At 58.9% G+C, this 17,076-nt stretch overlaps 2 protein-coding genes across 6 annotated transcripts in view; both read right to left on the reverse strand.

Moving 5' to 3' along the window:
* Positions 1 to 208: 208 nt before the first annotated feature.
* TMEM160 (transmembrane protein 160) lies at positions 209 to 2,273 on the reverse strand. Its single transcript, XM_037518190.2, is given in 4 exon segments — positions 209 to 548; positions 1,018 to 1,110; positions 2,067 to 2,189; positions 2,192 to 2,273. Coding segments are annotated over 4 exon segments (564 nt in total). The 3' UTR covers positions 209 to 282.
* A 5,337-nt stretch (positions 2,274 to 7,610) lies between these two features.
* Positions 7,611 to 17,076, reverse strand: part of ZC3H4 (zinc finger CCCH-type containing 4) — a 33,492-nt gene continuing 24,026 nt past the window's right edge. For 3 of the 5 annotated variants that reach the window (XM_054697258.1, XM_037516849.2, XM_054697259.1), the window contains 4 exons: positions 15,836 to 16,200; positions 15,317 to 15,660; positions 12,581 to 12,832; positions 7,613 to 11,415 (listed from right to left, as the gene is read on the reverse strand). In XM_054697258.1, the coding sequence (XP_054553233.1) occupies positions 9,893 to 11,415; positions 12,581 to 12,832; positions 15,317 to 15,660; positions 15,836 to 16,200 (2,484 nt within the window). In that variant the 3' untranslated portion in view covers positions 7,613 to 9,892. Of the gene's footprint in view, positions 11,416 to 12,580; positions 12,833 to 15,316; positions 15,661 to 15,835; positions 16,201 to 17,076 lie in introns of all 5 variants that reach the window. The other 2 variants (XM_037516848.2, XM_054697257.1) reach the window with 2 other exon arrangements.

The raw sequence follows: 17,076 nt of genomic DNA on the forward strand, positions 1-17,076 counted from the left end.
ACGGGTGGGGAGGGGGACAGGGCTCTCGCCAGCTGGCGCTCCGAGAATAAAGGGCCTGCTCCCCACTCTGGCTCGGTCTGTGGGCACCCTGGGCCTCCTCTCGCCTCTCCCCACTCCCCGGTTCTCTCCACCCCCCTCCACCTCCCTGCGCTCCGTCCCCGCCAGCCCAGCCTTCCCGCAGCAGGAACGACCACGCAGACCAGCGGGCGAGGGAAGGCCGAGGTTTAATGGCCCCGCGCCCCGGGCCGCCCGGCGCCCCGCCCTTCCCCGCGGCCCCGCTGCTCACTCGGGCGGAGGCCGCCCCGCCTCGTCCCGGCCGTCGGCGGCGGCCGTCCCGTCGTCCTCGGGCACCAGCTCCACGTCCAGCTCCAGCTGGCCCATGTAGAGGCCCACGGCGCAGGCCCACAGCAGCCCGGCGGCCAGCACGGCCCCCACGCCCGCGGCCGCGCCCCCCAGCGAGAGCTGCATGGGCCCCCGCAGCGCCGCCAGGCCCACCACGTAGGAGGCGCCGCCCCACACCACGCACAGGCCGCCCAGCAGGAAGAAGCCTGTGGGAGAGCACGGAGGCCGGTCAGCGGAGGGCGCCGCGGCCCAGGCGGAGAAGGCCGGGGGCGGGCAGCCAGATCCGCGGAGCCGGCGGCTCGGGGAACCCAGGGGGCGCTGGGGGGGGGCGTGGGGCAAACTCAAGGGCAAGGAAGGGGTCAGGGTATTAGGCAGGGGCAGGGGCATTCTAGAGGACAGCACGGACCAAGAAGGTATGGGGGTGTCCAGGATTTGGACATGGAGTCTGGGGGTTCAGGATCAGAGGGGGAGCTGGGTGGAAGCACAGACAGGGCTGGAGGGCAAGAGGCTGGGCCCAGGACTCTCAGCCACGACCTGGGCCACCAGTGAGGGTGAAGCATCTGCCGGTGGGAGCCGGTGGTGGACGGGCTGGAGGGAGCCCACCCTGACCTGGGAGGGCGGGGGCTCTACATCCCCCGTGACCCGGAAGGGGCGAGAATGGGGGTCTCCACTCACCATAGGCGGCTTCCCGACCCATGTCACTCTGCATGAAGGAGATGACCCCGATGCCAGAGGCCAGGAGCCCATTGCGGAACCAGGAGAGGAAGGCTGGAGGGAGAGGGAAATCATCAGCCTCACCCACCCCTTGGCCCAGACAAACTCAGGGGCTTCTCACCCTAACCCGCCCCAAATCCAATCTCTTCCCTGGAGGCCCCTTCCTAATCCTCTCCGACCTACCCCAAACCCTCTCCATCTCTCCCCAAACTCTGCACTGTCAGACTCTAGACAGTGCGCAGGACTGGGGCAGAAGCTAGGACCCGAGTACAGAACTGAAGCCTGAGGCCGGAAAGACCCCAAGACCATGCTGGACAGCCCCTCCCATGCGCATCCCCACAGGTCACCCCCTCGCTTCATTCAGCCCTCTGGGGCAACCCCCACCCCTCAGGTCACCTGAAGCACCGCCCTCCGCTACCCTGATGTCGTTCACCCCCCTGCCCCCAATCCCGTCCTGTACCCGGACGGCCCGTCCTCTCCCCTCGGGACCTCTACCTCCCAAGGCTCCCCCAAGCCCTGCAGCCCGGATCCCCGCGCCCTCCAATCAGCCCAGAGCGTTTCTTCTATTGGCTGTTCCCGCCTCCAATCCGGAACTTGCCCCTCTTCGGAGCTCCGCACAGCCGCCGCCTCGTGCAGAGCGCACCCCTCTGCACTCAGACTCGCCCCTGCGACGCGGACCCCTCTTGTAAGCAACTCCCCTCTCCTCAGCACTCTTTGGAGGCCCCTCTCATCCTGCCAGGTTCAGTTCCATAAGGCCGGCGGTCCTAGCCCGATCCCTCCCGCACCCCCCTAACCCCGCATCCCCGCTGCATCCTAAGCCCTGCTCCGAGGCGGACCGCCTGCGCCCGGGCAGCCGGCGCTTCCCTGCGCTCCCTCGGAAGCCCTTCTCCCTCCTGGGCCCGCCCTGTTTGCAGCAGAAGCCCCACCCGTGCCCCACTCGTCACGCGGACGGCCAGGCTGCCCCGAGCCCCCGGGGCCCCCCGGGCCGACCCCAGCCCCTGCCCACGAACCTGTCTCATGAGCCTTCCGGAGGAGCCAGGCGTCCGCGCGATCCAGCTCGGACACGGGGGGCGGCGAAGCCCCGGCGCGGGGGCCGTGGCCGGGGGCAAAGGACCCCCGAGCGCCCCCGCTCCGGGCCGCGGAGGCGGCAGCAGGGGCCCCCGGAAGCGGAGTCGGGCCAGGCGGGCGGCCCGAGCCCACCACCAGCCGCCTCCCATGGTTCGCACTACGGCCGCCGCTCACCGCCCCGCCCCACGGGCCGCCAGTAGGCTAAATTGCACGTCACTCAGAATTCGGGGCTACCCATTGGTCACACGCAAGCCACTTAGACCCGGTGTGCACTGTCCATTGGTCGAGGTTGGCGGTGATTCCCTCCTCTGTCATCAGTGCCGGTACCGCGAGTCCCACTTTGCTTCTACCGCAGGACTACAAATACCAGTGGTCATTGCGGGGCGGGGGGGGGGAAGGGCGGGCGGACCCAAAGACCCGATGTCTGCTGGGACTTGTAGTTTTGGTAATAAGTCCAGCGGCCAGTAAACAAAATGCAACTTGAGGAGTTTAATATAGAACCTTTGCAAAATCTTGAAGATCCCAGAGGCGACAGTAAAACACCCTTAATCCCACCAATGAGTAATTACTGCTAATAATTTGTCATAATCTTGTCCTGTCTTTTTTTTCTATGCAGACGTAAAATGAGATGCTATTTGACAAAATGAAGTTTTCTATATTACAGTAAATCTTGACTCTTTTGCCCCAGCATTGAGTTGAAATGGTTCAAACCGATGCATTTTGCGAATACAGCCCCCACCATTGTCTCCAGGGTGCCCCCATCTAGTGCAGTGATGCAAGAAAAAGCACTAAAAGTCATAAAGATCAGACAGGGGGGAAAGCAAAACTCTCACTATTTGCACATGATGTGGTTACTTATGTAGAAAACTATAAAGAATCGATAAAGCAACGACTAGGACTAATAAGTGAATTTAACAAGTTGAAGGATACAGAATCAATATATAAAATCAAATTTACATTGATACACAAGCAGCAAATAATTGTAAAGTGAGATTAAGAATAATTTCCTATAAATTACACCCCTGAAATGAAAAGTTATATGACTTTTGGACCTCAACTTAAAAATTCAAATAAAACCATTCCCTTACATTCAGTTTGGAAAACAAAAACACTTAGGAATAAATTTAGCAAAAGGGCCTCCCCTGGTGGCTCAAAAGTGCGGCCTCTGCAGCAGAAGTTTGATCCCTGGAGATCCCTAACCCACATGGCCCAGCATACCTCTCCTGCTTCACCCCTGTTCCCCTCAGGTGGGAGCACAGTGATTGAGGAGGAGGTGGGAGGAAAGGAAATCAGAGTGGATGGGAGTGGGGGTCAGGTGGTTGGGGTCACCTTGAAGTCTTGGGACCTTGTTGAAGGCTCCCTGTTTTATTTGCAGTGAGACATGCACCACTGAGAGATTTCAAGCTGGGGTATAGCATCTTCTGTCTGTGTCTTCAGACTACAGGGCTCTGTTGGGTTTAGCAGCCAGAGGAAGCTTTAAAGGAGCATCTGGTGATGTCTGCCCTAGTTTACACCCTCCTGGGAGGAGGGGACAGTCCACAGCTCTCCATTTCCCTCTGGAAACTTAGCTACCAGGCCTCCAGGGCCAGGGCTCTCCTGACCTCTGCTTCTCCCTACTGGGAAAGCTTGGATTCGTGGAGGGGGTTACAGTGGGGAGGGAGTTCAAATGGACTGTAATAGATAGCTTGGTGGCTGGCGATGAAAGTTAAGCATTAAGTGGGATTAAAAAGGAACTGAAAATATTTGAGAGACATTTTTCACATTCTTGGCTGACGAAATGATTTTGCCTGGATGAGAGAGGGGGGAGCAACTGAATGCCAGACTGGGTCAGGGCAGAGAAAACAAACCCTTCTGAAAGACAGATCAGAAGGCTGGCTGGCTGGCTGCACCTGGAGTTGTTACTAGATCAGTGACTGACGAATCATCTGGGAGCTTTAAAAAATTACTTTTGCCAAAGCGGAAAAACATTTCTGAAAAAAAAAATTTTTTTTTAAAGCAAAATCAAATTTTTTCTTTAAGAAGATTTTTAAATATTTATGCATACAAGAGCTGGAGTACAGGCCAGAGGTGCAGGGAGGGTGAGCGGATTCACCAGAGACAGAGTGGGGAGCAGAACAGGCGGATCCACTAGAACACACTGTTGAGGGGAGCACCAGGGGAGACAGGAGAGGTCTGCTGTACCATGTGGGTCAGCTCCCTGGTCGGGTATTGAACTCGTGCTGCAGTGGCTGTGGATAGCTTCATAGTGCTGAGACTTAACCCCTTGGGCCACCAGGGAGGCCCCTCTTTTTTTTTATTCTTTTATACGTATTTTCCCTCTTTGTTCTCCCATCGCTCTGCCCTGCCCAAATATTAGCCAGGTTTCTCTCCTCCCCACTGGCCCTGGACAGCAGTGGGCCCCAAAGACCAACCAGTGCTGCCTGGGGAACCCGCCCCAGCAGTAGCTCCTGAGAGTCCCTTGACCCCAAAAAGACACATTTCCTGCCCACCCCCTCTAGTTACTTAGTTCCCTATTCTCCCCAACTTCCTCTTGCTGTCTCCCATTTTCCCATGACAAGCGATGCCTTTGCTGGTGGATTTTGAAATGCTTGCAGATTTCTCCTGACTGCGAAGGTCTTTTTGAAGAAAGTACCTCCTTTTTTTTCCTTACGATTTATTTTTATTATTTATGCACACAAAAACTGGGATGTAGTCCAGAGGTGTGGGGGGTGAGAGGATTCACTACAGACAGAGCGGGGAGCAGAACAGGCAGACTGACTGAAATACACTGCTGACGGGAGCAGCGGGGGAGACAGGAGAGGTCTGCAGATCAAACTTGTGCTGCAGTGGCTGCCAATAGCTTCATACTGCTGACCCTTGACCCCTTGCACCACCATGAAGGCCCCTGAGATTATTTTTCAGTGTATCTCTTTAGAATATGATGCTAGTTTCAGGTGTCCCACATAATAACTTGACATATACATATAATACTATCATAGTCTAGTTAACACCATTCACCCTGACACATAGGTACAGTTTTTTTCCTTGTTATGAGAACTTTCACTCCCTTTGTCTATATTTAAAAAGAAACAGAAATGTGTGGGGCCTCCCCGGTGGTGCAGCAGTTGAGCGCTGGGTTGCGAAGCTGCCCGCAGCCTCTGCAGCGCCGGTTCGATCCCCGGCCGCCGGGCGAGGGCCCCACATGGCGCGCAGACCTCTCCTGCCGCCCGCTGCTCCCCTCAGCAGTGTACTTCGGTCCTTCTGCCTGCTCTGCTCCCCGCTCTGGCTCTGGTGAATTCTCTCACCTTCCCGTACTTCTGACTGTACCCAGTGCTTTTATAAATAAATAAAAATAAAAATCTTTAAAAAAGTAATAAATAAATAAACTTAAAAAAAAAAAAAAACTAAACCAGAACAAACCCTAGAAATCTGACTGTAGAATGGAGGCCCCCAGAAGGGGAGGTGGCACTACACACAACAGCAGGCCTTGAGGGTTCAATTACACAGGCAGAAATGGAGAAGGTGCTAGAGAGGATTTTAGGAAAAGCTAGTGAAATCAGGAATGTATAATGCCTTTTTTTTGACCAAATAACACACATCACGTTCTCCCCATGCCCACTCACTCTCTTCCTTGTTAGAGTGACTTCAGGGATGTCTTCCAGAAATAGTAGACGTGAATCCAGAGAAGAGAGCGTGGGAGGAAGGTTGCAAGCACTGTGTGGGTGAGGGAACAAGGTCTTCCCATGGGATTCTGGGTAATACTTATTTTCTTTTTCTTTTTTTGTTTTTTAATAGAGGCATGTTTTATTTGTTTGTTTGTTTGTTTGTTTATACAAGCACTGGGTACAGTCAGAAGCGCGGGAGGGTGAGAGAATTCACCAGAGCCAGAGCGGGGAGCAGAGCAGGCAGAAGGACCGAAGTACACTGCTGAGGGGAGCAGCGGGCGGCAGGAGAGGTCTGTGCGCCATGTGGGACCCTCCTCAGGTGGCCGGGGAGCAGCCGGGGATCGAACCGGCGCCGCAGAGGTCGCGGGCAGCTTCGCAACCCAGCGCTCAACCACTGCGCCACCGGGGAGGCCCGTAATACTTATTTTCTTTCCACTTTTTTTGGGGGGGCAGGGGCACAGTTCTCCAAAAGATTTGACCCTTATGATTGTTTTTTTTTTTGGTTTGTTTGTTTCCTTATGTTGTTTTATAACCAGGAAGGAAAAGAGAAGACATGTCATTTGAGGTTTCTCCGCAGCTTTATCAGATGTCAGTTGACAGTGTTGCGTAAGTAACTGTATGGCAAGGTCAGGGGCCTGTCTGCTCAGGGGTTACCATATTTTGGCCTGTGTGGGGAGAACATTTACTATTTACCCTCGCAGCGACTTTCAAGTACAGGAGCTGGTGTTGCTAACTCTAGTCACCCCCGTGTGTTAGGGTCCCCAAATTTATTCATCTCTAACTGGAAGTAAGGTGAAACTTAAAAATGTACACTCTTTGGCTCTTCTCACTCAGCCCAAGCGTGCTGGCTTTGCTCGTTTTTATTCCAGATTCTGTACCACCAGGAATTAAGCCAACGCACTTGAAATAGAAAGAGAGGAAGACGCTTCCGTTTCTGCTCCCATGCTCGGCTAAGGAGGCTAAGGCTGCAATATCTCAAGGGCCTCCCGTCTGTCCAGGTGGGCCATAGGGAAGATGGCCCTATGGCCATCTTAGGGGTTCACTTGAACTTAGGGGTTCACTTGAACTTTCCCAATGCTGAAACTGCCCCATCAACATTTTTTTTTTAAGATTTATTTATGCATACAAGACCTGGAGTACAGGCCAGAGGTGTGGGGGGTAAGAGGATTCGCCAGAGACAGAGTGGGGAGCAGAACAGGCGGATCCACTGAAATACACTGCTGAGGGGAGCAGCGGGGGAGGCAGGAGAGGTCTGCTGCGCCATGTGGGTCAGCTCCCTGGCCAGGGTTTGAACTCAGGCCGCTGAGGTGATAGTGCAGATAGTGCTGAGACTCAACCCCTAGGCCACCAGGGAGGCCTCCCACCAACATTCTTAGCTGAGTGGACACTGAAGGCGCTGAAATTTTGAGTTACAGGTGAAGTGACCTTTGTTCGGAACGGATAGACTAGAAGGACTTCAAGGTCTGGACTCTGAACTTGACCTGGAGCTTATCTGCTTAAGCCAGCTGCCAACTAAAGGGCAGAAGGGTGCCCCCAAGATGGCCTCACCTTAATCCTCATCCTCCTGGGCGTGTATGTCATTTACATGGCAAAGGGGACACACCTTCAGTTGGAAGGCCGTGGCTCACGCTGGGCAGTGAGCCCCAGGTCCTCTTTGGCTCAAGCCCGAGTGGGGAAGTCTGCGGTGGGGTCACCTGACGCGGAGGCGGGCCCCAGCGGGAGCACAGCAGCGGTGGGAGGTGACAGCAAGTCCGGTGTGGCTGGAGGCTCCACTTCCACACACATCACCTAGTGGCCAGGCACCGGGAGGACGAGGGGCCCCCACACCCCTTTCTTCCCAAGACGGGATGATGGGGCAGCACGGAAAGAAGAGAACTCCAGGCTTTTTAAAATAACTGCATCCTTTACTGGCAGTAATACAATTATTGGATTAAGAGACCACAAGGGAAGGGGCAGGTGACATTTCTGGAAGACAGATATGAAGTACAAAAAGGGGGGTGGGGAGTCATGCGCGATCATTGTAAAAATACAGTACGTTATATACATATTTGCACCATCAACTTTCAGCTCGGAAATCGTATTTACACTTTTGTTACAATCCTGGTCAGTACAATTTTTCTTTAATAGCTCGGTCTGATGGCAAATAAAGGATTTCCCGTGTAATTCATAGTCCCATGGGGTTCTTAGGCTGAGTATTCCAAGAGGAAGGTTTTCAGCATCTAGTTCATCCACAGATTTCGGTTTTTAAAAAGGATTTAATTTCTCTTTTACAAAAGAAAATTCTCCAATGAGGGGGAGGGGGGAACCACCCAAGAGTCACCACATGTTGTTACTTTACAAAAACATCCAAGTCGCAGCCTGTTTCAAGACCAGCCCTGGTGGCTGAAGAAAAATCTCACTAATGATTGCTTATTAAAAAAAAAAAAAATATTAACAAAAACAAAAAAGACAAACCAAACCAACCCCATCAGGGCACACTGGCGCTGTGGGCTGTCTCCCCAGCCCTCCTGGCCCCACACTCACCAGACAGTTTCTCAGGGGAGAGGGAGGTTGGTACAGGAGCTTTGCTCACCTGCCACCCCAAGGAGGTGAGATCGGGGGTCCCTTTGGCTGGGTCCCCACTTTCCTCATTATCAGCGAAAGAGATGGGGTTTTAAGCAAGGCAGTGGGACCAGGAGGAAAGGCAGGAGATGGCCAGCGGGCAGACTTCCCACGCGGCCCTAGCACACTGTGACTCAGGTCCACACCCAACTCCCCTTGGGCCCATCTCCCGAGACCAAGTCCATGGGGTGGGCCTCCTCTGGGGCTCGACGGCCAGGCTGGACCTCAGCCAGGGTTCAAGGGAGCTGTGGGACCCCAGGCGGATGTCTCTGCTTCCTTCCTGGCTCAGCCAGACGAGGGGAGCAGGGCACAGGCCCCTGGTTCCACACCTCCCACAGACAGCAGGGTCCCAGGGCCTCTCCTGGAGAGGGCCCAGGAGCTCCCCCCACCATGTCCTGGCCATAGTGTCCCACCCTTTCTTCAGGCCCACTGTCTGCAAGGTGTCCACAAATCCAACAGCATGACACACCTCTGGATCCGCGCACCCGACGGCTTAGGAGAAAACCACACCCCGCCTCTCCAAAATAAAACAAAACATGGGCTCTGAACACCGGGTGCAAGGAGGCACGAAGCGAGCGGCGAGCACAGGAACACTGCCAAAAACCACACCAGGACTCCCTGTGGGCGCCTGGCGGAGCAGCCACACCACGGATCCTTGAGTTGGCCCCACTGAGGCCAGGCCAGGCCGGGCCCCTGGGGCTCAGGCTTCTGCGGACCAGGACAGATCCCGGCCCCGGGAGGGAGGCCCAGCCATGACAGGGCAGCTAATACTGACGGAGGATGAAGGGCTGCGGGGGGGTCCCTCCTGGAGGCACCTCTTAGGGGACACATCCCACGCCAGCCCCGCCACCTCCAGGTCTTTGTCTCCCCCGGAGTCCTCTGAAGCGGGAGGGCGTCGGGAGAACCAGCACGGCGGCGCAGGGGGGGGGCCTGCGCAAATGCAGACAGCAGCGTGGCTTTAAAGGGCTTCCTTCCTCCCCGGCAACAGCCGCTCGTTCACTTTGCTGCTTCCGGTGGGCCTGAGAGCCGCCCCCGGCCATGCCCAGACCTGCTTCCGGGCCTGCCCACCGCGTGGGGCATCTCCTTGCCCGGGCCATGCGGGTGCGCAGCATTCAGGGACTCGTCTGCGCCCAGTTCTCAGTCCGGGGGGGTGGAGGTGGGGCTGGGAGGCAAACTGCCCAGAAAAGCAGACCCCAGCCGCCAGCCGGGGGCCCGGCCTCCAGGGAGTCCCTGGGCGCTGGGCCCCGGCGGGGTGAAGCCCGGGGGCCTGGCTACTGCTCACGTGCACAGGCGGGCCTGGGCGCCCGCAGCACTGACCAGAACCAAGACAGTTATGTACAGTTTATGCGCCGCAGAGACAGCGCTACTTCCAGAAAGAAAAGCGAAAGGAAAACTGAAAAGAAAAAAGGGAAGAGAGAACACCCAGGCCCCACCCCCTCCCTGCGAGTTCCCCAACTCTGGCTGCTGCCCTGAAATAGCGCCCTGGGAAAGGAGGTGCAGGGAGCGCGAGGCCCCGCTGAGCACTACTGGCAGAAGGGGGAGGCAGTGGGGTCGAAGCCTTTAAAAACATCTTTCAGGGACCCCGCGTCCTGCTCGCCCTCTCGGGCCGGGCTGTTGCCGGCGAAGGGGCTGCCAGAACCCGTCTTAGGGGCCTGCTTCACCGTCCCGAAGAGGGTGGGCACGGGCAGGTTGTGCACGCCGGGCTGGGGCGGGGTGCCCTCTGCCGGCGGGGTGCCTGTGGCGGTGGTGGCGGCGGCGGGGGCGGCGGCGGCCTTGGGTCGGGGCCGGTTGTAACTGTTGTATCTGTCTGTGGCTGTGCCCGCGCCCCCATCTGTGCCGGCCTTCCCGGGGTCAGGCTGCTCCAGGGCGGACTTGCGGACAAAGGGGGGCTCCTTGGCTTTGGTGGCCGCGCTCTTGCCGTTGCCGTCGGGGCCCTTGGGCTGGGCGCCTGCCTCGGCCGCTGGTTCCGCGGCTTTGCCACCAGCGTTGGGAGTCCTGGGGTCGTAGAGGCTGATGCCGCTCAGCACGCTGCTCTGCCCGCCGCCCCCGCCCTGGCCCAGCCCGCCGGCCGCCAGCACACGGGGGTCATAGGGAGCAGTGGCTGGCGGGGAGGACTCCCCGCTGGGGCTGGCGGCTGGAGAGGGCGAGTCGGTGGGTCCCGGCTTGGCGGCCCGAGAGGAGGCAGCAGAATCTGCTGGTTTTTGCAGCCGAGGGTCGGTCGGGGCCTTACGTACCCGGGGGTCGCTGGGCTTGTCACCCGGAGCCGCCGAGGAGCCGGTGGCGTTGACAGTCTTGAGGATTCGAGAAAGAAGTTCAAAGTCAGGCAGGCTGGAGCCGGACGCGCTGGGGTCTGTGGAGGCGCCGGGGCGCTGCCGAGGGTTGGGGGGGCCCGAGGTGGTGGCACGGTGCAGCCTGGGGTCCAGGGCCGCCATGGACTGCAGGGCGGCAGGGACCGGGGGCACCGTGTCCTGCTTGGGGATGGGCAGGGGGATCAGGTCCTCAGGGTTCCAGAGCACAGTGCGGGCAAAGCTGGGCTTGCTCAGGGTCACATCCTTCTTGATGTGGCTGAACTGCTGCAGCTGCGACCTCGGGTCCCGCAGTGGATGCCCAGGGAGGGGGTCCAGGGGAATGTTCACGGCCTTCTCCCGTAGAGCCCGCTCCCCTTCATCCTCTTCCACAGGGGGTGGCCCGGACCCCTTCGAGCTGCTGGGGCCAGCGGGGCTGGAATGAAGGCCGCCTTCAGGCTTGGCGGTGGGCAGGGAGCGAGCCAGTCGCGGGTCGGAAGGCCCCGTGTCTCCTGAGCCCGACCCGCTGGCAGCCTCGGCGTGGCGGGTGAGTCTGGGGTCCCGGCTGAGGCGGGGATCAGCCAGCCGGCCTCCTGTGGGGTGTCCCTTCTGGAGGCGGGGATCCCCCAGCCCACTGCTGCTCAGCTCTCCGACAGAAACCTGGGGTCGGCTAGACGTCTGCTGCCTCAGGGTCTTCAGGATGGAGGTGACGCTGCTCCCACCCTCATCCTCGTCACTTGAGTACCAGTTCCCGGTGTCACCTGAGAAAGAGCAGAGGAGCAGGGACGGGTGAGTGGCCGCCCCCTAGGCCACCAGCCCTCTGGACCCCTGGGCAGGGAACAGGGCCCGCCGAGTGCAGGGTTCCTCTGCCTCTCAGAAGCGCAATTTCTCCTTTAAAGAACCCCTACCCCACGGGTTGCCAGGAAGAGCCAGTGAGCTCAGGGGGGGCCAAGTGCACAGCCCGGCAGGTGCCGCAGATGCCAGCGGGCTTTCCTGGACACTGCTCGGCTTTAAGTCCTGTTTCATTTCATTCACAACCACCCAGCAGGCAGTGTTGCTACCATGCCCACTTGACAGATGAGAAAATAGAGGCACGGGCAGTGTGAGGAGCTCAGACTCCAGCCCAGGACTGCCCTGGCCTCACCCCCTGCGTGGCAGGCCCAGCCCTGGGCAGCCCTCGGGAGGCCTGGTGCAGTTGCAGCTGCCTCAGCTCCCCATGCTGCTGGCTCACAGCCTCCTGGCCCTGGCCCTTCCCAAAACCACGGGAGTCCCAGGGGAGGGAGCCCTGGTCATGAGGAGCAGGGCTGGGTGGGCCACTCAGAAACTGGTCCAAGTGCAAGCTTCTAGACAGCTAAACCCAGAGCCACCAGGGGTGGGGCTGCCTCTCCCCATGTCCCCACTTGTTCCCAGAGACTCCAGTCAGGGCACCCGTGGCCTCTGGCCTCAGGTTCTAGACACCATTTTTCCGCCCCATTTCACTCTGGCATGGAAGCCACCAGGTCCAGCACACAGCCTGCCGGCTGGCGGGGACTAACAGTCCACTGGTCGGTGCCAGCAACCAGCTCGCTGTGTTGTCTGAGCACAACGCCTAGGGGAGGAGCGCCGTGAGCGTGTCCCCACAGCCGCCACTGCACAGGCACAGGGGAAATCCTGCCCGGCCACCATTCTTCCCAGGGCCAGCCCCCCACCCTCCTGGATGGGATCAGGGGCTCTACCGACCCCCAAGACAGAAGGGCAGCCCAGACTGCCACTTCCAGGAACATGCGGCAGCCCCAGCCTGGCTTCACGACTGGGCGGGGGTCCGTCCTGGCCACATGCTCTTCTCCAACTAGCAGCCCGACCTAGGCGTCCCCCACCTCTCCCCTGCACAGCGGCCGGGGGCCTGCGCCCACAGGGAGAGCCCCTGCCCCTGGGGAGGACACATGCCTTCCTCATTCTCCCGGTCCTGCTTGCTGCTCTCAGCCAGCCTCCTCGCTCTCTCCTCCTCCTCCTGCTGCTTCTGCTGGATCCTCAGGTACAGGGCCCTCTGGGCCGAGGGCAGGAAGTCGGGGACACCGGCGCCCGGCTTCGGCCGGCCTGGGGGCCCTCCCTCAGAGAAGCTGTCAGGCTCCAGAGGGTGCTCGGGGAAGAGGTGCTCCCCAGGCTCCCCCGGCAGCTCTTCGTAGTGCCCGTAGTCCTCTGTGGCAGGGAAGAACTGAGGGTTCATGTCGGGAAGGGCCAGAGGTGCCCCTCCAACCCACCTGTGCCCTGGACTGGAAAACCATCTACCCTCCCCCTCCACCCCCCCAAGAGGCCCCAGAGGATGCAGCCGCTGAGAATGGGGTTCACAGCGAGGTTTAGTGACATGCGCAGATGCTCATGAAGTGAACACGGGACGGAACGGCGCACGATGTTCATAAAACGCAAAGGAAAAGCTTTGAAAAGACAGACAGAAAACAGTCCCTTGGGAATGACATTCGGGAGACGGACTGAGGGATCTTTCACTTTTTGCTCGACTCTGATCTGCTTCATCAGCTGCGGCGAGCCCAGCTTCACGGCTTCTCTGCAACCGCCAACAGAGCCTGCTCTCGCAGCGAGCGCCCCACACACGGCCTGAGCTCCCCCTCGGGGGAACAACTTTCCACCAGGAACAGAACGAAACACCAGAACGTTGCTATGGCCGTGAGCCCACCCAGATGCTCCCAGGGGTCCCACCTCTCAGGCTTCCTGAACCCCACGTGGTTTCTGAACGTTGAACGTGCCCTTGCATTTCAGGTGAGGGAGGTGGTTTCTCCCACACAACACCCCGGAAGCACATGGGTCCCCTGCCTTCACGCCCAAGGACAGGAAAGCAAATGGCACCAGCCACCTCCTTCCACAAACCCACCCACATCTGAGCCGAGGATGGGCAGCAGCCCCAGCAGATGCACCCCGAGACCGCAAGTGAGTGGGGGAAGACGTGTGTGGCGTGAGAGCATTAGGAGGCATCGTCCAGGGTCAGCACTGCTCCCTGAAATGCACTGCGAGCATGAAATGGCCCCCTCCCCTCAAATCTACGCTGGGCAACAAAGTCACCTACCCTCCAGGGCGATAGAGCTAGGGGGGAGGTGAAGCTTACAGGGCTGGAAACCATGGTTTATACACGTTTCACACACAAGTTTATAAGGCACAATGTGAAAGGGCGCCTTCCACCCCGAGAATGCGAAGTGGCAAAGGCTGGCTCAGAACTTGGGGGCGCTGTGGGCCTGCGCCACAAACCCCTGGTCAGCACACTTCCGAAGGGTGGACTTCAGGATATGTGGATGGGACTCTGAGCTGCTTCTAACAAGAGACTTTAGAGACACCTGTTGTAAACAGCCCGCCCTACTTTTGGTTCTGGCCCCATCCAGACCTTTTCCTAAGCATGTTGTTTATACATTTTTTTTAAACAGGGAGGGAAGAACAAGAACGACAGCACCCCCTTCTCTGCAGCCTGCCATTACCACTTGAGAACATGCCATGTCTCCCTAACTCCTATGGTCGGTCCGCTCCCCCAACACCTGTTCACACAGCTTCAAACTCCAGCTAAGATGCCAAAGACTCATGCACCTCGGGCCTGGACATCTGACCCCCGCCTATGTCCCCAAGAGGCTGTCCAGTGGGCAGCTGGTGCCCATAGCGGGGGGGGGGGGGGGAGGGAGGTGTCAGCAAAGCAGAAGAACCCCCTCCCCGCCACAGCTGTCGCAGTAGCACTTCTGGTGCTATGGACCCCAGTGAGTCACCCACCTCCAGCCCCCACCTGCTCCCCATCTTGTATGGAGGCATGTCAGCCCCAGGCGTTTCCCAACCTCGAAGCCCAGCCCTGCTGCTTCCTGCAGCCCCCTGACCTCTGCCCAGCAGGACTCCAGGCAGCGCAGAAACTGTCACTCTGGCCCCTGCCACCCGTGGTCTTAGAACTGTTCCTCTACAGCCCTGTCATCCTCGTGCCGAGGCCGCCTCTCTATGGCCAGCAGAGAGCGTGTGCAGGACGTCTGTCCCGTGCTCCCCTCCAGGCCACACTGCGCCTTTCCCGCTCGAACAGGGTGCCTGGCAGCCTCAGCCTACATCACGTGCCTGGGGCAGCCTCCTGCTCACACCCCACCCGCTCACCCCTGCTTGAGAGGCTCTGCTGAAGGGGCCCTCGCAGCCTGCCTGGGCCCTTCACCCTCCCACCCAGCTCCTTTCACTTCCGGCAGCCACCATGTGAAACTGAGCGTCCCCACTGCTTTGGAGCAGCTAGAGCAAGCTCTGTCCTCCTGGAACCACGTCACTGAGGGCAGCCGCGGGCACGCCTCAGCCTTAAGGAAGGAAGGCAAGGAAGCAGGAAAGGGCTGGTCATGAGGACAGAGCAGGCAGAGTGGCGAGGTCACCACCAGCAGCTGAGCCCGGACCGCCAGGAGGCCACTACTCCGGGGGGGAGGACAAGGGGGCCGAGCAGCACCCCGCTCCTGATTTCAGGCACACCAACAAAACTTCTAAGATACGAATCATTCCCAGTGACAACAATCCTGACACTCTCTTGGACCGAACCCCATGCCACTGAAAACATTCACCCACTCACAGGACAGAGATGGAGTCGGAGTCATGCTTTCAAAGACGGCGCAAGGAGGAAAACGCCACCGTCCCAAGGACCCATGTGTGAGCCCAGCCCCTGGCCCTGCGCACCTGCGTCCCCGAGGAGGCCGGGCTCCACCTCCATGCCCTCCTGCTGCTGGTAGAAGTTCTCATAGAAGTTCTGGGCTGGCGGGATGGGGGGCATCATTCCAGAATGCGGGGAGTCTCCAGGACCATAGGGCATCATGGGGGGGCCGCCGGGTCCCATGGGCGGGCCAGGGTTCATGCCAGGGCCCATCGGCATGTCAGGGTGCATGTCGGGGTGCATATCAGGATGCATGTCGGGGTGCATGTCGGGATGCATGTCAGGATGCATCGGGCCACCCATCGGTCCTGGGGGTCCCATGTTGGGCCCAGGGCCCATGGGCCCTGGGGGTCCACCAGGTCCGGGGAACCTAGGAGGAGGAAACGGGGTTTGTGAGAGGGGCTGCAGGCAAGGGTGGGGGTCACACTGCTGAGGAGACGTGGGGGTCTCAGACGAGGACACCACAGCTTTGGAGAGAGGCAGGACACTGGCCCGCCATGGGGAAGCCTGGCTGAGCCCAGAACAGCGGCCTGACCTGCACTCACCTCACGCCCAGCTTCTCAGCCAGCTGTCCGGTGGGCCGGACCACGATCTCAAACAAGGAGGGGATCTTCTTATTGTACATGTCCTGCTGCTGCTGCAGCTGCTGCGGGGACAGCGGCTCATGTGCCGGCATGGGCATCTGAGGGGGCCCGGGTGGTGGCGGCGGCGGTGGTGGGGGTGGTGGAGGGCCACCCTGCATAGGCCGGCCGTTGGGAGAGGTTGGGGCCTGGGGGCCAGGGGGTCGAGGCGGGGTAGGCAGGAGGCCCACACCAGGGGGTGGTTTGGGCAGGGGGTTGATGCCCTGCTTCTTCAGCTCCTCCACTTCTTTCTCATCCTCGGCACCCGCTTCTGCATCATCAGCCAACATCTGCAGGTGAGAAGGGAGGAAGTGAGAGGAGTGAGCCTCCCACGGCCAGGGCTGGAGTCGGGCTGGGCAGGACCCCAGTGCTGAGAGCTGCATTTTTAGGAAATCTCTTAAAATGCAAGGCCCCGAAGGATCTAACGCTGTAAGACCAATGACCACCATGCCCTTTGGCGTCTACTCTCTGGCACAGCAGGCAGGGGAGGCATTCCTGTTTGGTGCAGAATATTTTACATAAAATGTACTAAGCATTTCACCATTCAAGGGCAGTTAGAGTACTCAGGAGGTTGTACGACCATCATCTCTAACTAGGTCTAGAAATTCTGTCACCCTAAAAGACCCACTAAGCAACTACACCCTGTCGCCCCCAGTCCGTGATGACCACCCTATTTTCTGTCTCTATAGATCTGCCTTTCCTGGAAATTTCTACAACACGTGGCCCTCTCTCACCTTTGCTGGATAAACATAGGTGCAAGAAGGACAGACAAGAGCCCCACCCCCCGCCCCAAAGCTCCCTGCGCTGCGGACAAAGGCTGCTTCACACCAAGGCTGCTTCACACCGGCTAGGAGGGGCGGGGCTAGAGGCGCTAAGGCTCTGACTTCCCCTCCCAAAGGCTGGCCTGCCCCCCTCACCTCCACGTTCTGTCCCGGCCCCATCACCTCCTGTCTAGTCTCCCTACCATATCCTGCATGCAGGCAGAGCAAGCTTCACCCAACAGAGACAGCCGTGGCCTGCCCTGCTAAGCCCTCTCAATGGCCACTCCGTGCCCTCAAGGCAGGACTTAGCAACTATACCTCATTAAACAGAAATAAACATGACCACAACTTTCTCCCATCCCATGGAGAAGGCACCACTGTCCAGCCACTGAACAGGCCCTGCTG

This window comes from Talpa occidentalis, unplaced genomic scaffold (genome assembly GCF_014898055.3).
Source record: "Talpa occidentalis isolate TD23 unplaced genomic scaffold, MPIMG_talOcc4v2.1 talOcc4.17, whole genome shotgun sequence".
Lineage (NCBI taxonomy): Eukaryota > Metazoa > Chordata > Mammalia > Eulipotyphla > Talpidae > Talpa > Talpa occidentalis.